The 17,012-nt window shown below is 35.1% G+C and overlaps 1 protein-coding gene across 1 annotated transcript; it reads left to right on the top strand.

Moving 5' to 3' along the window:
* The first annotated feature begins 622 nt into the window (after positions 1–622).
* LOC149187826 (uncharacterized) lies at positions 623–2,155 on the top strand. Its single transcript, XM_089409780.1, has one exon. The coding sequence runs from the start codon at positions 623–625 to the stop codon at positions 2,153–2,155; it is 1,533 nt and encodes a 510-aa protein (XP_089265906.1).
* The last annotated feature ends 14,857 nt before the right edge of the window (positions 2,156–17,012 follow it).

Here is a 17,012-nt window from a genome sequence, read left to right as displayed (position 1 = left end):
CTTTAATGCCCTTTTGACACTTTGACATGTTCGTCGCATGAGATCATCAGCTAACGGCCTATTTTTAACTAGTGTCAAGGTTTCAACGTTATTAATATATTTGTTACATATTTTCATATTCATTGTAAAAACGTAGCGACAACTCACAGGTATCTGAGCGACAACTTCTACCGGTAAAACAAAATCAAGAAATTTAACACTATAAATGAGAAATATCCATGAAAATTGAATACACGCATAAGCAAACATCATCTCTGCCACCGATATTAATTATCTCACTTTGCAGGAATGGGAAAACATTTGAAAAATATCCCAAAACCAATTTTTTTCAATGAAAAATATAAAAAATATCTCTCACATATACATATTACAGGCAGAAATAAAAGTTTTCGAAAATAATCTAATTATGAAAACAATAAATAAATAAAATAAATCACCTCTCCAAAAGCTTTCCATACCAAAAAGAAATATCGAATGTCGGCTCCCCCGGATATCGATAGCCAAACCGATTAAATAGGCGCCGAGTTTAGCTTTGTTACACTATAAAAGATGAACAAAACGTTTCTGTCTAGTCCATGAAACACAACGAAGGATTCACCTCAACATCCTCGAAAGTTTAGCGATGGAATATCACGTGACTAAGAAGGCAAGGTATGAACAACCAGAAGATGAGATGCCACTGCAACGACCACATATAACTTCTGCTGGGAACTCACACTTTGTCCCATCTGAGGACGTCGCGGAGTCTCTAAATGAAAACCAGCCTCATTCGCAAGAAGAAGAAGAGGATGAAGCGACGACACAGAGAGTTTCGTCATCCATGGATTATTTCCAGAACCTGCGAAGGCGAGAGTGGTGCCATGACAAAGACAATAGAAAGCTTCCAAATATTTTTCGGGAGTATCATTTACGAGCATTTGACTTTGAATTTGGCATGCAAGTTACCGATGTTCTCATAGTCCGCGACATATTATTTGTAAATTATTTCTTCGAATATATTGTTCCATTGCGACTCTATGGAGAAATGTCGCAAATTACTAACAAGCGTGGGCGGCCCATCACAATAAAGTTTGAGACTATTAATTCGACGTGGTATAATTGTCACAATAATTCATTGATAGTCAAAGCGACGACTACGAATGACAACGATCAAGAAATGACAATACTTGTAAGCTTAGACGTTGCATCTATAGCAGCAGGACGATATCCAAAACAAAGAGAACTCTTTCAACAAGATCTAATAGAAGATTGTGATTTTGATTTTCCAAATTGCAGAGGCATGATTTATGATAAGAATGAGATGGTATTCAAATTTTTTGAATTGAAAGAGTACACGGAATTGTTCAGAATTCCGGATTCAACTGACAAAAACTTAACATCAAAGTGCAGGTTTGGAAGTCCAGGAAATACGGACATGCTAATAATGATTCAAAATAAGAACAAAGATGAAAGGACGGAAGTTTTATTGAGAATTTATTCCAAAGCTAGTGGACAACTTCGAAAAGAAATTTCCATACCTGTCTCTCCACAACGCAGCGTTGAGTTCTTGCACTTATGTGGCCCTGATAGAATATTTGTTCACCAACGGCATTTAGAGATGCAGGTCATGGATATATCTTCTGAAATTTGTAAAATAATAAAATCAACTGACATTCTTCTTGCTCGCCCACCTCTCTATTTAGCCAAAAGAAGTGGCGTATTGTGCATCACAGAAACAAGTGTTTATCTTTGTGATTTACAAGGTGAGATTGTGGTCACATTTGAGGACCATAGCGTTTTTGACTCCTACAAAGGTTCGTACGTTACAACCGAAGAGGACATTTTCATTTCTGCTTGCGGTGTTGGCGAAGTTCCGGACTCCATCAATATTAGTAGCATTGTTACAGGAAAAAGGTTGGGAAAGATTACAACTCATGCTCCAAATTGTGTTTCTGAGTTGAGAGAAATGGCCTTCGAAGATATGCAAACCTATGCATTCGTATACGATGAAAGGACTCATGATATTATATGGGGAGATACTAACGGAATTATTTATGTATGGTCGAATAAATTGTGCCGTGACGTGCCATTATCAATATCAGACGATGATGAGGGTGACGCGCCAATATCAGAGGATGAAGAGGATGCCGGAGGTGATATTGAGGCCGGACAGTAGGCCGCCTCTCGACCTAAATTAGTGTCTAGCTTAGAGTATTTTAGGTTTTTTTTTTTTTAATTTTATTTAAATGTATTAAATATTATATAATAATTTTGCAAATTTGTTATTATAATTTAATTATATATTTATATAATTAAATTATAGGATATTTATTAAAGAAATTTATTTTTAACAGTTTTACAAAGTATCAGAAGAATTCAAAAATATATTAAAATAATTATTTTTTAAAATAAAAATTGAATTTATTTATTTGAGAAAATAGAAATTATTAGAATTTATTTATTGTCCATATAGGTTTAAAATTTCAATTTAATTAATAATTAAATGAGTTTTGATTTTATGATACGCGGTAATCCATAATACTGTGTATGCAACTTTATTTACACATATTTTTTCAACATTCTTATTATTTAAGATACTTTAAATGGCTGTAAATTAAGATGGAAAATTATGTCTTTTATTGTCAAAAAAGTTTTTTTTTTTTTTTAAAAAGTAATCATAATTGTGTTCTTAAATAATAATATATATAATTATTATTAGTTGAAAGTAGTTAATGTTAATCAATTTTTTATTATTCAAGAAAATCCATTATATTTAAAATACTATATTTATATTTCTTCTATTATCAAATAATACCTTATATTTTGAATTATCAACTTTTTTTTCACATTTATAAAATTATTATTTTAATAATAACAAATATTTTTAAAATCATATTATAAAATATATTTATAAAAAATAATACATATTTAGTTTTATAAAATAAATAATATTTAAATTTTATTTTAAAAATATTTAAATGTTTGGAAAAATCTTATTAAAACTAATTGTATATTCCAATATTTTATATTAAAATCATAAAATAACTATTTACCTTTAGTTATAAAAAATTGCTAGAACAAATTTCCTATCGTGTAGAATATTGTTATCATATGAAATATGAAATATATATATATATATATATATATAAAATGAAATATGAAATATATATATATATATATATATATATATATATATATATATATAATCCTAAATTTTAAAATAAAATATAATTGAATTGTAAATGTATTTTCTTGACACACAATCAAATATTTTCATTATATTATTTAATTAATTTTATTATATATAAATATTTCAAGCTTTAATTTAAGATATCCCCTAAACTATTCAATAGCAATCTCAATATGCTTATCTCTTAAATTTAATGAAATATAATTTGTTCAAACCTCCAACATTCTATACTATTTTACAAAAAACATCCATCTTGACTTGAACCTAGAATCCCCTTTCTAATTATGGAAATACAATGTGACTTCTTCATAATTTTTTTCACTTTTAATTCAGATTCATTATTATTTATTTCACTAAAAATAATATTAATACATATGCAATAATTAATAAAACTTCTTTTACTAAATCTAATATAACTAGCACAACCATATAAGTTAAGTGATTTACAAATGGACATAGACATCAATCCATAATAATATATTTTTAAAAAATTATAATTTTCTTTGAATCAATATATAAGTTAAAAATATATACATAAAAAAAATAGATATTAATGTGTAAATAAACATTGTTACAATATCATGGCTTATCAATACCGTATGCTAAAAAACCATAACTCACATGCATATGAAATTTGTTTAATTAATCAATTTAATTAATAATGAAAAAAAGACATAAATACTTTAAAAACAAATATCAACTTTTTATTTGTGTATAATATTAAATATATTTAAAACCATAACTCACATGCATATGAAATTTGTTTAATTAATCAATTTAATTAATAATGAAAAAAAGACATAAATACTTTAAAAACAAATATCAATTTTATTTGTGTATAATATTAAATATATTTTAGAACATTTTAGGGAGGTTAATTTTCTACCATCTAACTACTAGATAATTAAATTGAAATTTTTGAAAGTGTTTTTAGAATTAATCACGTCATTATTTGTTGGTGGATGTTTTAGACCATTTAATGTGGTTCATCCTCAACATAAAGGTGAAAAGAATAATCTATCCTTAAGATTAAATAGCACAGATGCATCCAATTTCAAAATTAGACATTAAAAAATAAATTATTTTAATCATACTAAAAGCATTAGTAGAAAACTTTGATAATATATAAAATAATATTAAAAACACTAAATTAGTTAAAGAAACTAAATATTAAAAATAGAGAAAAAAAATGCAAATTAAAGAAGTTAATAAATAAAACTAGGATTTAATTTTTTTTTATTCAATTAGTAATATATTATTATATTATACAATAAATTGAGAAAAATTGACCAAATAATTTTAATTTATTATTATCTTAGCGAGAATTATTATTATAAATTATTAAATTCTTTTATCATAATATTTATGGAGATGGATTTTCCCCATGGATTTTCACAATGCATAACAACCTATTTTTTGTGTGTATAAAAGTACAAAACGTGCCAATGTTTTATACTTGGTGATGTGTTTCAAAAAATTTCATTTATCAACAAATTTATTTCTCTTTTCAAAAGGATAAGGCACTCATGTCTTTAAACATTCTTTGCATTTAATATCCATTTTGTGAGCATTCTTAAGGTGTCATAGGTTAATGGATATTCTAGAGTTATCATAGATGCTCAAAATGACCACATGTCCCCGAGTTGGAGTCCACTATTACACCTTATTTTGTGGAGTGTTCCCAACATATTTTTACTAAATGTGACCATCATGGTGAGCTAAAAGTGTGATGATTGATGTATTTTATTTTGTCATGATGACATGATTGATATAAAATTATTGATCTTTCTAGTAGTCTAAACCCTTTTGGTAGTCAGTAATGGTCCATCCTTCTAGTCCCCATTTTAGGGTGTTTAGTTTTATTTCTACATCTAACTACCCTTTATGGTAGTATCACTCCATACAATTGGGAATTTGCCTTGGATAGGTATTTAGGGGATAGGTATTTAGGCATGTTGAGGTGGATATACAAGAAAACATGATCTAGATATCCCACAATTACTTACTTAATCTATGTACTACACAAATGTTTTTTTCTCAATATAGATATTGGCATACTTATAGTTTAGAACTCCTATTTTGTACCCCACATACACCCCTTACCATATATATGCATAACACTTTGGTGAGGACCTATTGAACATAAAGTTCCTCTCATTCATGTTCAATGTGTGTTCCTTCCAATCCCATAACAGAGTAGGACGTAGCTCTCTACCAAGTGGTTCAGTGAATAAAAAAGGCTTCATTCAAGTAGATTTGTAAAAAGGGTAGATACATTTCCTTCTCTTCACATGGGGTTTGCTTCTTCAACAAAGAAGAGTATTAATGATCTTAAGGAAAAAATATTGATTGATAAGTTCATTAACCTTTTACCTTGTTATAGCTATGTTTTGGACTAGATATCTAACAATTAGTAAAATCATTAACCGATTTGTGTTCTATACTATGGCAAAGGTTATTATAATTTTATCTTTTATGAAAATGAATATATGGATCTCATATTTAGATTTATGGATTATTTCATTGGCTCAAGTGGTATGTTTTTCACCTAATCAACTCTATATTTCAATCCCAAAACTATTTCTTATGTGCATGTATGGATTAGATTGCCAAATATTCCCCTCGTTTGCTAGGGTGATGGTATTTTTATATTTATTGGATACAAATTGGTCTAACATATTACTCCTTCATAGGTGAAGGAGAATAAATTCTCATGTGCGAGAATTAATGTTGAAACATATTTTGAAATAGGACTTCATAAGGCTATTCAACTTGACTTGAAGGGTTGGATCCATCTTCGAGCCTTAAATTATGAATAAGTCCCCTTTAAATGTAATTATTTCCATGAGTATGATCACTTTGTGAAAAGTTGTCCTAAGGGTCTAGTATTTGAGCCTCTTTCTATCCCAGTGTCATCTTGACAATCTAATCATGAGAAAGGAACATTCAAACAAGTTTCAAGGAAACCTAAGAATAATTTGTCTAAGAGATAACATCTGACAAAGAGGTTTGAATTTCAATAGTCCTATCACTCGAGTAATAAATTGGAGATTTACAATCTTTACACGCTTACAACAAGGATAGAGAATCCAAATCTCATTCACCTCACCATTTTAATCAACCAAATATAAATCAAGTGCATTCAGAGACCATCATTTCTCCCATCTAGAAAGAGGTTGTAACTAAAGAAATTAAAAAAAATTGTTGTTTTAGAAAAGAAGCAAGAAGAAGAGGAAGAAATGTTTAATCCTTTTCTTTTCCTTCATATATTTATGTTTAAAAAATCAATCCATTTTTCTCTTCTCTAATAACACTAAGCAAAAATTTATCATGTAGATCTAATAAAGGTTCATCTTCCCTTATACAAACAAACTATTATGTTTAATCTTCAACCCCTTTAGTATTATTGGATCTCTACATCTTTCATGAGTAATTTTTTTGCATTCTTCCTTTGAATCCATCGAATTTTTTTTACCTTGCTATGTTTAAGCTTCAATAGTTTCATTGTTGGATCCCCTTATTGTTTTCTAAAAATAAATATCCCTGGTAGAATTTGTTCAGATGTACTTTAGTTGTGTGGTCGGCATGTACATTTTTAGTCATAACTTAAAAAAATGAAATGTTAAAAGTTAAACATGAGAGATATTAAATGTGAAAACTAATTGTGAAAATAATTTACATTAAGGAGAAAGGAGATTAAGATTATTTACATTAAGGAGGAAAGCGATTAAAAGTGAAAACTAAACTGAAAACAAATGTCAAATAAACCCTGAGTTTAGTTTTCTCGAGTATAACAAAAAGTTTCAAGATGTGGATGTGAGAATTTGGCTTTATTTCTTAACGTATATTCCATGTAGTGGATGAAACCTAATGAAGGATTCACTTATTTAGCGATTTTCCACTCTCAACAGTCTAGCAATGGAAGAGCACATAAATAAGAAGGCAAGGTATGAGATACTATTGCTACAACCAGACATAACTTCTATTGGGAGTTCGCAGAGTCTCTCCATGAAAAAACCTGATTCTCAAGCAAGAAGCGGAAGAGATGATAGAGAGAGTTTCATCATCCATAGTTTATTTCCATAGCCAGCAATGACAAAGACAATATAAAGCTTCCAAATAATTTTTAGGAATATCGTTTACGAGCATTTAAGTTTGTATTTGACATTGTTGTTAGCAATTCTCTCATAGTCCGCAACATATTATTTGTAATTTATAGCCACTGTTATCTTGTTCCATTGCAACTTTATGGAGAAATGTGACCACTTAGGGTCGAGTGTGGGGTCTCCCATCATAATAAAAGGCTCATTGTCGATATGTGTTATAATTGTCACAATAATTAATTGATAGTCTGATTGATTGATATATGTTATAACAATAATTTATTGAGAGTCGAACGAATGTCAAGCCTTGTAAGCTTAGACATTACATATTTATAACAACAATTCATTGATAGTCTAAGTTATGATGCAGGAGCATCTGGCTGATAGGGTAAAGATAGAAGCGAGGTTGATATGGTTTCTGAAGAGGATGGAGAAATCAATTCACTGGATGGATAGTATACTTGTCTTTTTTTTTTTACTTTTCTTTCATTAAAGTTGCCTAAGATTAATGTAATGACTTTTAATTAGGAGCAGTAGTAATTAGTTAGAGTCGTTGTTTCCAGACAGTTACACTATTGTTGTAAAAGCATGAAAAGAAAATTTACTAGCCAACTATGCAAAGTTCCACATAAGGAACAACTGATGTAACCAACCGAACAAACCAACAATAGTTAAAACCGTTTGAAAACAGTGCTATTAAAGGAGGGAAAAAGGTACATTATGGGTTCGACTGTGTAAGAAAAAAAAACAGAGAGATAAATATAATTTTTGTCCTATGCACACACACAATCCTACATCGTCCTCAATACTTTGTAACATTTGTTAATATTTTATCATGTGAATACTGTCAATGTACTTCTACAGGTTCTGAACCAAGAGAAAAAGAGAGTCAAAGTTGAACGAAGAGTAACAACGCCTAGTTACAAGCGGCATAACCAAAAATAATCAGACATTAGATAATCATAACAGGTATGTGAGTTTACGACTTCAATCCAAATCTATTCCAGCACTGAATTCATAGGGTTACAAAATACGATCATCCAAAGTTCATTGTTCGTTCACATTTTGTTCAAAATAAAAGACCGAACCGAGTTTAGAGATGTGGGGACTAAAACTAATTGCAACGAAAAGCCAAACCCCATAAGACCCCAATTCATTTCCATAATCAACGACAAAGCCTAATGACGAGAGAACTGAGAACAGATAGCGGCTCAAGGCCAACAAGAAAAGACAAACCCTACAAGTCGTAAAAACCAAGTCAAGCAAACCACAACGAATAGAGCGACGCTACCCGTATTTTGTTCAGGACAGCTGAGAGACCAAGCGCCGAGATCCTTGAGCGGCTCCACCTGTGAGAAGACAAACAGAACGAGATTAGGTTCCAAGTGATAAATACAGAGAACTGGAAATGGAATGACCGAATAAAAACAAAGTGTATTGTTACCTGACAGGCAAGCCATAGCTGCACCTACACCTCGAATGACCCTCCTACTCATGAAGGAGCCAAGATGTTAGACTCAGGAAGAAGAGGGGTGCAAAAGTCTAGCATGGAATAGTGACTTACCAGGCAAATTGGCGGAGGAAACGATGGAGAACGCCACCATAACCTTGTCAGGTTTGTGAGGGAATGAACCAGATCTGAAGAAGTTGTCACCAAGGGCCATGCAGCCATCAATTAACTGTAAACGCTCGTGAAACACAGACAAAAATCGATAAAATACGCACAGAGGCAGAGACCCATTAAGGCAGACTCCGAACGCACAGTGAAAGTGGACATAAAAGCAGAAGAATATAATAACAAAAACCTTACCAGGGTTTCAACGAATCACCAGGTGAACAAAAGATTTCCAGGGTGAGTCCCAAACGACCGAGGCCAAGAAGGCTTCCAGGAGCACATAACTTAGTGAACCAGGTGGACAAGCCTCACGAAAATACAAAGAAAACCACAGAAGATGCAAGGGGTCACCGAGAGCTCGCAAAGCAAATGACTGGGAGAAATAATGAAAACCAAATGAGTGCGAAGGTGTAAAACCTCAAACCAAGGCAGGTTCGTAGAATTCCAAGGAGGGACAGATGTCCACCAGACAAATAACCAGGGTACAATCACCGTAACTCTAATCAATTCAGCGTAGATTAAAAATCAACTAACGTATATCCGAAATCCTTTTTGATTAATATATTCATTGTTGGTACACATTAACATAAGCGCATTGATGGAGGGACCACGTGGGCTGGCCCCATCAAGTGGTATCGGAGCAGAATTTTAAAGAAACAGAGGAAGATGGAAGTTCAAAGACGGGGACCTAGAAGAGGTGCATGCAGATTAGCAGATGAGGGCTTGAGAGAACAGTTGAGAATCCTTACTGCTCACTTGGAAGCAGTAGAGGTAGGTAGGAGAAGAGACCCAAAACTTGGGGCTGATAGTGAAGAAGAGGCAGCAACTGCTACACACGGATCAGAGGAAGAAGCCCTAGTGTTAAGACTGTTGAGATCGGTATTGTTAGCTAGCAGTAAACCCAAACCTGAGATCCCTAACTATGATGCAGTCTGTCCGCAGATGTTTTGCTGGATTGGGTAAGTGAGTTAGATAAGTATTTTGAAAATGAAGAGATCAGTGAGGAAAAAAGAGTTAGATTTATTGCAACTAATTTAAAAGGACGCGCCGCCTTATGGTGGGATAGTGTCCAAGCAGACAAGAGACGAATGAACAAGCTATCAATAAGAAAGTGGCCAAGGATAGTGGCAAGACTGAAGGGCAGATTTTTTCCTAAATACTATCATGTCGAACTTTATCGACGAGTATAGAATATAAGGCAGAAAGGTATGACTGTGAAGGAATACACAGAGGAGTTTTATCGTGTAAACTTGCGGGCTGGTTATACGGATGATACTCCAGAAAAAATGACGAGGTACGTGAATGGCTTGAGACTAGAAATACTAGATGAGATCACTATTCTCTCTCCACGAAATATATAAGACGCCTTTCAGAGTGTTGTAAAGGCTGAAGAAAAAATTAACAAGAAACAAAATAATAGGAGAGGGCGAGGAAATGGCAGAGGACGGGGACAGTCCTATGGTAGAGGAAGAATTGCCACTAATAGCGAAGAAGGCAGTAGTTCCAGAGCTACAAGGATAGCAGAGAAGGGAGATAACACCAGAGGAGTGCGGCCATATCAGCGGGGAAGAGGAAATGGTCGCGGAAGGGGGACTAATGTCCAGTGCTACAGGGGCCATAAGTGGGGGAACAGATCCTTCAAATGCCTGGAAGCTAAGCATGCTGGCCAGAGGGGAGAATTTGTTGTGCATCCTGAGGAAGCTGAAGCACAGCCCCGAGAGATAGAAGACGTGCTAGAAACAAGAGAGGCTTTATTTTGAACAAAGTATTGTTGAAGCCAGCCAAAGAAATGGCTGAACAGAGCTAGCGGAAAGCGTTGTTTCAGACTGTTTGCAAATCACACGGAAAGTGTTGTAAATTGATCATAGACAACAGAAGTATAGACAATTTAGTTGCCACTGAGATGGTGGAAAAGCTGGGATTGAAATGGCTTAAGCATCCCACACCTTACATGGTGTCGTGGCTACAGAAAGGCCACCAACTATTAGTTGATGAACAATGCGAGGTTGAATTTCACATTGGAAAATACCAAGACACAGTGGTCTGCGACATTATGCCAATGGACGTATGCCATATACTGCTAGGAAGACCGTGGTAGTATGATTGGAAGGTGACGCGCGATGGGAAGACGAATTGTTACAAATTTGTGAAAGATGGGATCAAACATACGCTTGTACCCATAAAAGAGGAGGATGCAACAGAACCAAGTGGAACAAAAGCATTGTTAATAGGAGGAAAATAGTTTGTGAAGCAGATTGAGGAAAACAAGGTCAATTATGCGATTGTAAGGAGGACAAAAATGATGTCGTCGGACACAGAAAAGTCATAATTTCCTGTAGAGATTCAGGAGCTATTGAAAGAATTTAAAGACATTGTAGTTGATGATCTACCAGATAAGTTGCCTCCCAAGAGGAGCATTAGCCATCATATCGATTTCATACCCAGAGCAAGCCTACCAAATAAGGCACCATATAGAATGAGCCCGAAAGATAATGAAGAGATTCATAAACAGGTGTAGGAGTTGCTGGATAAGGGACTGATTAGAGAAAGTTTGAACCCTTGTGCGGTACCAACAATACTCGCACCTAAGAAGGGTGGAGAATGGCGAATGTGTACAGATTCACGAGCTATCAATAAAATCACTATTCGGTACAGATTTCCCCTACCCATAATGGATGACATGATGGATTGTCTTAGCGGGGCAGCGTATTTCACGAAGATTGATCTGAAGAGTGCTTATCATCAGGTCAGAATTAGAGAAGGAGATGAGTGGAAGATAGCTTTTAAGACCAATGAAGGGCTGTACAAATGGTTGGTCATGCCATTTGGATTAAGCAACTCTCCTAGTACTTTTATGAGATTGATGAATGAGATGTTAAAGGAATTTATTTGCAAGTTTGTGATAGTTTATCTTGATGATATCTTGATTTTCAACAGAATGAAAGGAGAACATCTTCAACATGTTCGAAGGGTGTTAGAGAAGTTACAACAGAACAAACTGCTGATAAACTTAAAGAAATGCACTTTCCTGCAGAAGGAGCAGGTCTATCTGGGGTTTGTAGTTGCAGAAAATGAATTGAAAATGGACCCAGAAAAGATTGCAGCAATCATAAATTGGCCGTCACCGAAAAGCTTATTTGAGGTACATATAGTTTTCACGGCCTGGCAAGTTTTTATCAAAAATTTATTGGGAATTTTAGTGAAATCTGCACGCCGATGCTAAAGACCATCAAAAGGCCAGTCAACCCTTTTGTTGGACTAGGGCGGCAGAAGACAATTTTCAGCTTTTGAAGAGGAAGATCGCGGAGAGGCCAATCTTGAGGTTGCCTGACTTTAATAAACTCTTTCAAGTTCGGTGTGACGCAAGTGGAACAACTATTCGCGCTGTGCTCAGTCAGGAAGACAAGCCAGTGTCATTCTTTAGTGAGAAATTAAACGAGAGCCGGCAAAAATACTCCTCGTATGACAAGGAATTTTATGCCGCGGTCCAAGCTCTAAAATGTTGGAGGCACTACTTGTTGGGCAATGAGTTTGTATTATTTTCTGATAATTTGGCGTTACAATATATAATGCAGCAGCACAAGTTAAACCATAAGCACGCCAAATGGGTAGAATACTTGCAGAGTTTCACTTTCATGTTAAAACACATAAGTGGGCAAGCCAATAAAGTGGCAAATGCCTTGAGCAGAAGAGCTTTGCTCTTACAGGAAAGTAGCATACAGGTGATGGGATTTGAACATCTGAAGGATTTGTACCAAACCGACACATATTTCAAAGAAGCTTTTGAAGCTTGCCAAAATCCCGTATTGAGGAATGCAAGTCCATGGTTAGACTACAATTTGCAGGAAGGATTATTGTTCAGAGGTGGGAAGTTATGTATCCCGTACTGTTCAATGAGGGAAAATATTGTACGGGAGAAGCATAGTGGTGGACTAGCGGGACATTTTGGCATCAAAAAACTTTGGAGCAACTTGGACATTTTTATTATTTGCCCAAAATGAACAGGGATGTACAAATATATGTGAACAGGTGTAAAGTCTGCCAACTGGCGAAAGGACACAGTCAGAATACTGGACTTTACATGCCACTACCTGTTCCAAGCAGGCCATGGGACTTAGTCAGCATTGACTTTGTCTTAGGACTACCTAGAACATAGCAGGGATATGATTCAGTAATGGTGGTGGTAGATAGATTTTCAAAAATGGCTCATTTTATTCCTTACCGGAAAATTAGTGATGCCACGTACGTGCCTCACCTGTTTTTCACAGAGGTTGTTAGACTACATGGCCTACCCAGATTTATCATTTGAGACAGGGATGTAAAATTCACAGGACACTTTTGGCACACCCTGTGGAAAAATTTGGTCACGCAATTTAATTTCAACTTTGCGTATCATCCGCAGACTGATGGAAAAACGGAAGTGGTGAACAGGAGCTTGGGGAATCTATTACGGAGTCTAACTGTAGAAAATTCATGGCTATGGGATTGTGCTCTCGCTCAGGCAGAATTCGCTTATAACGATTCGCTCAATCGTAGCACCGGACACAGCCCATTCCAGATTTTGTACGGCATGCATCCTCGGGGAATACATGAACTGTGAGATCTGGAAAAGTTGGAGCAGAGAAGCGTGGATGGGGGAGATTTTGCCGAAGCAATGAGCGAACTTCATGAAAAGGTCAAATCAAAATTGCAAGACAACGTACAAAAGTATAAGCAACAAGCAGATTCAAAGCGAAGAGAAGTGCAATTTAATGTTGGAGATGAGGTTCTCGCACACCTGCGCAAGGAAGGATTTCCTAAGGGCACGTATAATAAACTAAAATATAAGAAAATTGGTCCATGCAAGATCTTACATAAATTTTCAACCAACGCCTACGAAATTCAGCTGCCACTTGATATAGGCATTTCACATATTTTCAATGTGGCGGATCTGTTCCCATATACTTCCCAGGCGGAGGACGACAGTGTGGTGTGGCCAGAACGGGACATCCAAATTGGAGACAGTTCTTGGAAGAAGCATATGCCTTCGGCTCAGTCCCATGAGATTGAAGGGATCCTCAGTACCCAGGTAGTCAAGAAGACACATAGGAAAGAGTATCTATGATATCTTGTCAAGTGGAGAGACCGTCCAATGGAGGACAACTCGTGGCTCAACGCGGCGTAGATACAGAAGGCTAGCTAATCGGTGGAGGAACTCATGGAACGGAGCCATGATTTTCTTTTATGCCGGGAGCCTGATGTAGGAGCATCTGGCTGACAGGGCAAAGACAAAAGTTAGGTTGATATGGTTTCTGAAGAGGACGGAGAAATCAATTCACTCGATGGATAGTATACTTGTTTTTTTTTTTTTTACTCTTCTTTTATTAAAGTTGTCTAACATTAATGTAATGACTTTTAATTAGGAGCAGTAGTAATTAGTTAGAGTCATTGTTTCCAGACAGTTACATTTCTGTTGTAAAAGCATGAAAAGAAAATGTACTATCCAACTATGTAAAGTCCCACATAAGGAACAACTGATGTAACCAACCGAAAAAAACCAACAACAGTTAAAAGCATTTGAAAACACTGCTATTAAAGGAGGGAAAAAGGCACATTATGGATTTGACTGTGCAAGAAAAAAAACAGAGAGAAATATAATTATTTTCCTGTGCACATACACAATCCTACAGCGTCCTCAATACTCTGTAACATTTGTTAATATTTTATCATGTGAATACTGTCAATGTACTGCTACAGGTTCTGAACCAAGAGAAAAAGACAGTCAAAGTCAGACGAAGAGTAATAGAGCCCAGTTAGAAGCGACATAGCCAAAAATAATCAGACATTAAATAATCATAACAGGTATGTGAGTTTACGACTTCAATCCAAATCTATTCTAGCACTGAATTCATAGGGTTACAAAATACAGTCATCCAAAGTTCATTATTCGTTCACATTTTGTTCAAAATAAAAGACCAAACCCAGTTCACAGATGTGGGGACTAAAACTAATTGCAAATAGAAGCCAAACCCCATAAGACCCCAATTCTGTTCCATAATCAACAACAAAGCCTAACGACCAGAGAACCGAGAATAGGTAGCGGCTCAAGGCCAACAGGAAAGGACCAACCCTACAAGTTGTAAAAACCAAGTCAAGCAAACCACAACGAATAGAGCGACACTACCCGTATTTTGTTCGGGATAGCTGAGAGACCAAGCACCAAGATCCTTGAGCGGCTCCACCTGTGAGAAGACAAACAGAATGAGATTAGGTTCCAGGTGATAAATACAGAGAATTGGAAATGGAATGACCGAATAAAAACACAGTGTATTGTTACCTGATAGGCAAGCCATAGCTGCACCTACACCTCAAAAGACCCTCCTGCTCACGAAGGAGCCAAGATGTTAGACTCAAGAAGAATAGGGGTGCAAAAGTCTAGCATAGAACAGTGACTTACCAGGTGAATTGGCGGAGGAAACAACGGAGAACGCCACCATAACCCTGTCGAGTTTGTGAGGGAATGAACCAGCGCTGAAGAAGATGTCACCAAGGACCATGCAGCCATCAATTAACTATAACCCCTCGTGAAACACAAACAACAAATGATAAAAGACGCACAGAGGCAGAGACCCACTAAGGCAGACTCCAAATGCACAGTGAAAGTGGACATACAAGCAGAAGAGTATAACAACGCAAACCTTACCAGGGTTTCAACGAATCACCGGGTGAACAGAAGATTTCTAGGTTGAGTCCCAAACAACCGAGGTCGAGAAGGCTACCATGAGCACGTAACTCAGTGAACCAGGTGGACAAGCCTCAGGAAAATACAAAGGAAACCACAGAAGCTACAAGGGGTCGCTGAGAGCTCGCAGAGCAAATGACCAGGAGAAACAATGAAAACCAAATGAGCATGAAGGTGTAAAACATCAAACCAAGGCGGGTTCGTAGTATTTCGAGGAGGGACAAATGTCCACCAGACTAATAACCAGGGTACAATCACCGTAACTCTAATCAATTCAGCGTAGATTAAAAATCAACTAACATATATCCGAAATCCTTTTTGATTAATATATTCATTGTTGGTACACATTAACATAAGCGCATTGACGGCGGGACCACATGGGCTGGCCCCATCAAGTTATGTCAAGCCTTGTAAGCTTAGACATTGCATCTACCGCAGCCAGACAATATACACTACAGAGAGAACACTCTCAACCAGAACCAGACTAAGATTAGGATTTTGATGATACAAGTATTCAAGTTTTTTCAATTGAAAAAGTACACAAAATTGTTTAGAATTACCGATACAAATGACGATCGTTTAAAATCGAAGTTCAACTTTGGAAGTCTGGGAAATAGGGACATGTTCATAGTGATTAAAATTAAGAACAAAGATGAAAGTAAGGAAATTTTATTGAGAGAATAAAATTTCGATGGCCCTAAGAGAATAGTTGTTAGGCATCAGGATTTAGAGCTACAGGTCATGGATGGAGGAGGAGATCATGAGGCCAAAGAATAGGTGGTTGTTGAAGTTAAATTAGTGTTTACTAATTCCAATTTTTTAAGAAATCATGCCCTCATACATAGTCTTACTGGGACTGGAACACATCCAACCTTTCTCACTTAACCATTTGAATACATCTCAAATGAGTTATTTTTTTTAATATGTAATATATATATATATATATAATAATGATAAAAAAATTATATTCATGAATTTAATTAAATATTATTATAAAATTAAATAAAATATACTTATATAAAATTGATAGGGTGTAGAATAAACAGAGACTGGTATATTCTTAAAGCACTTTGAGATGTAAAAGTCATGGAAATTTTGGGGGAAAAAACCCAATCATATTACGGGTTGGTGTGACCTGGACTAAATGTGATCTGTTGATAATCTTCATAGTTTAAATGCCCCTAGTTTGTGGTTTCTCAAACAAAAGTTTAAGGGTGTAATAATCTCAAGACTCATACGACTTAGCAAAGAAAACAAAAAATACATACATAAAATTTTTATTATTAAATGAGTGATAATAGTTTGATTATGTGGTAACAAAGACTAGTTACAAAGGTTTTTGCAACAAATTTATTACTTAAGAGATTTTTAATTGATGTGCAATGAAAAATCAAGGTCTTCTCC

Source organism: Pinus tabuliformis, chromosome 3_1 (assembly GCF_031772625.1).
Source record: "Pinus tabuliformis cultivar Carrire ecotype Pingquan chromosome 3_1, CPIR1, whole genome shotgun sequence".
NCBI lineage: Eukaryota > Viridiplantae > Streptophyta > Pinopsida > Pinales > Pinaceae > Pinus > Pinus tabuliformis.
This window is presented reverse-complemented; position numbering and strand designations above follow the sequence as displayed.

Coding starts and splice junctions, on each gene's coding strand:
- LOC149187826 (XM_089409780.1), top strand. CDS start 623: ATGGAATATCACGTGACTAAGAAGGCAAGGTATGAACAACCAGAAGAT.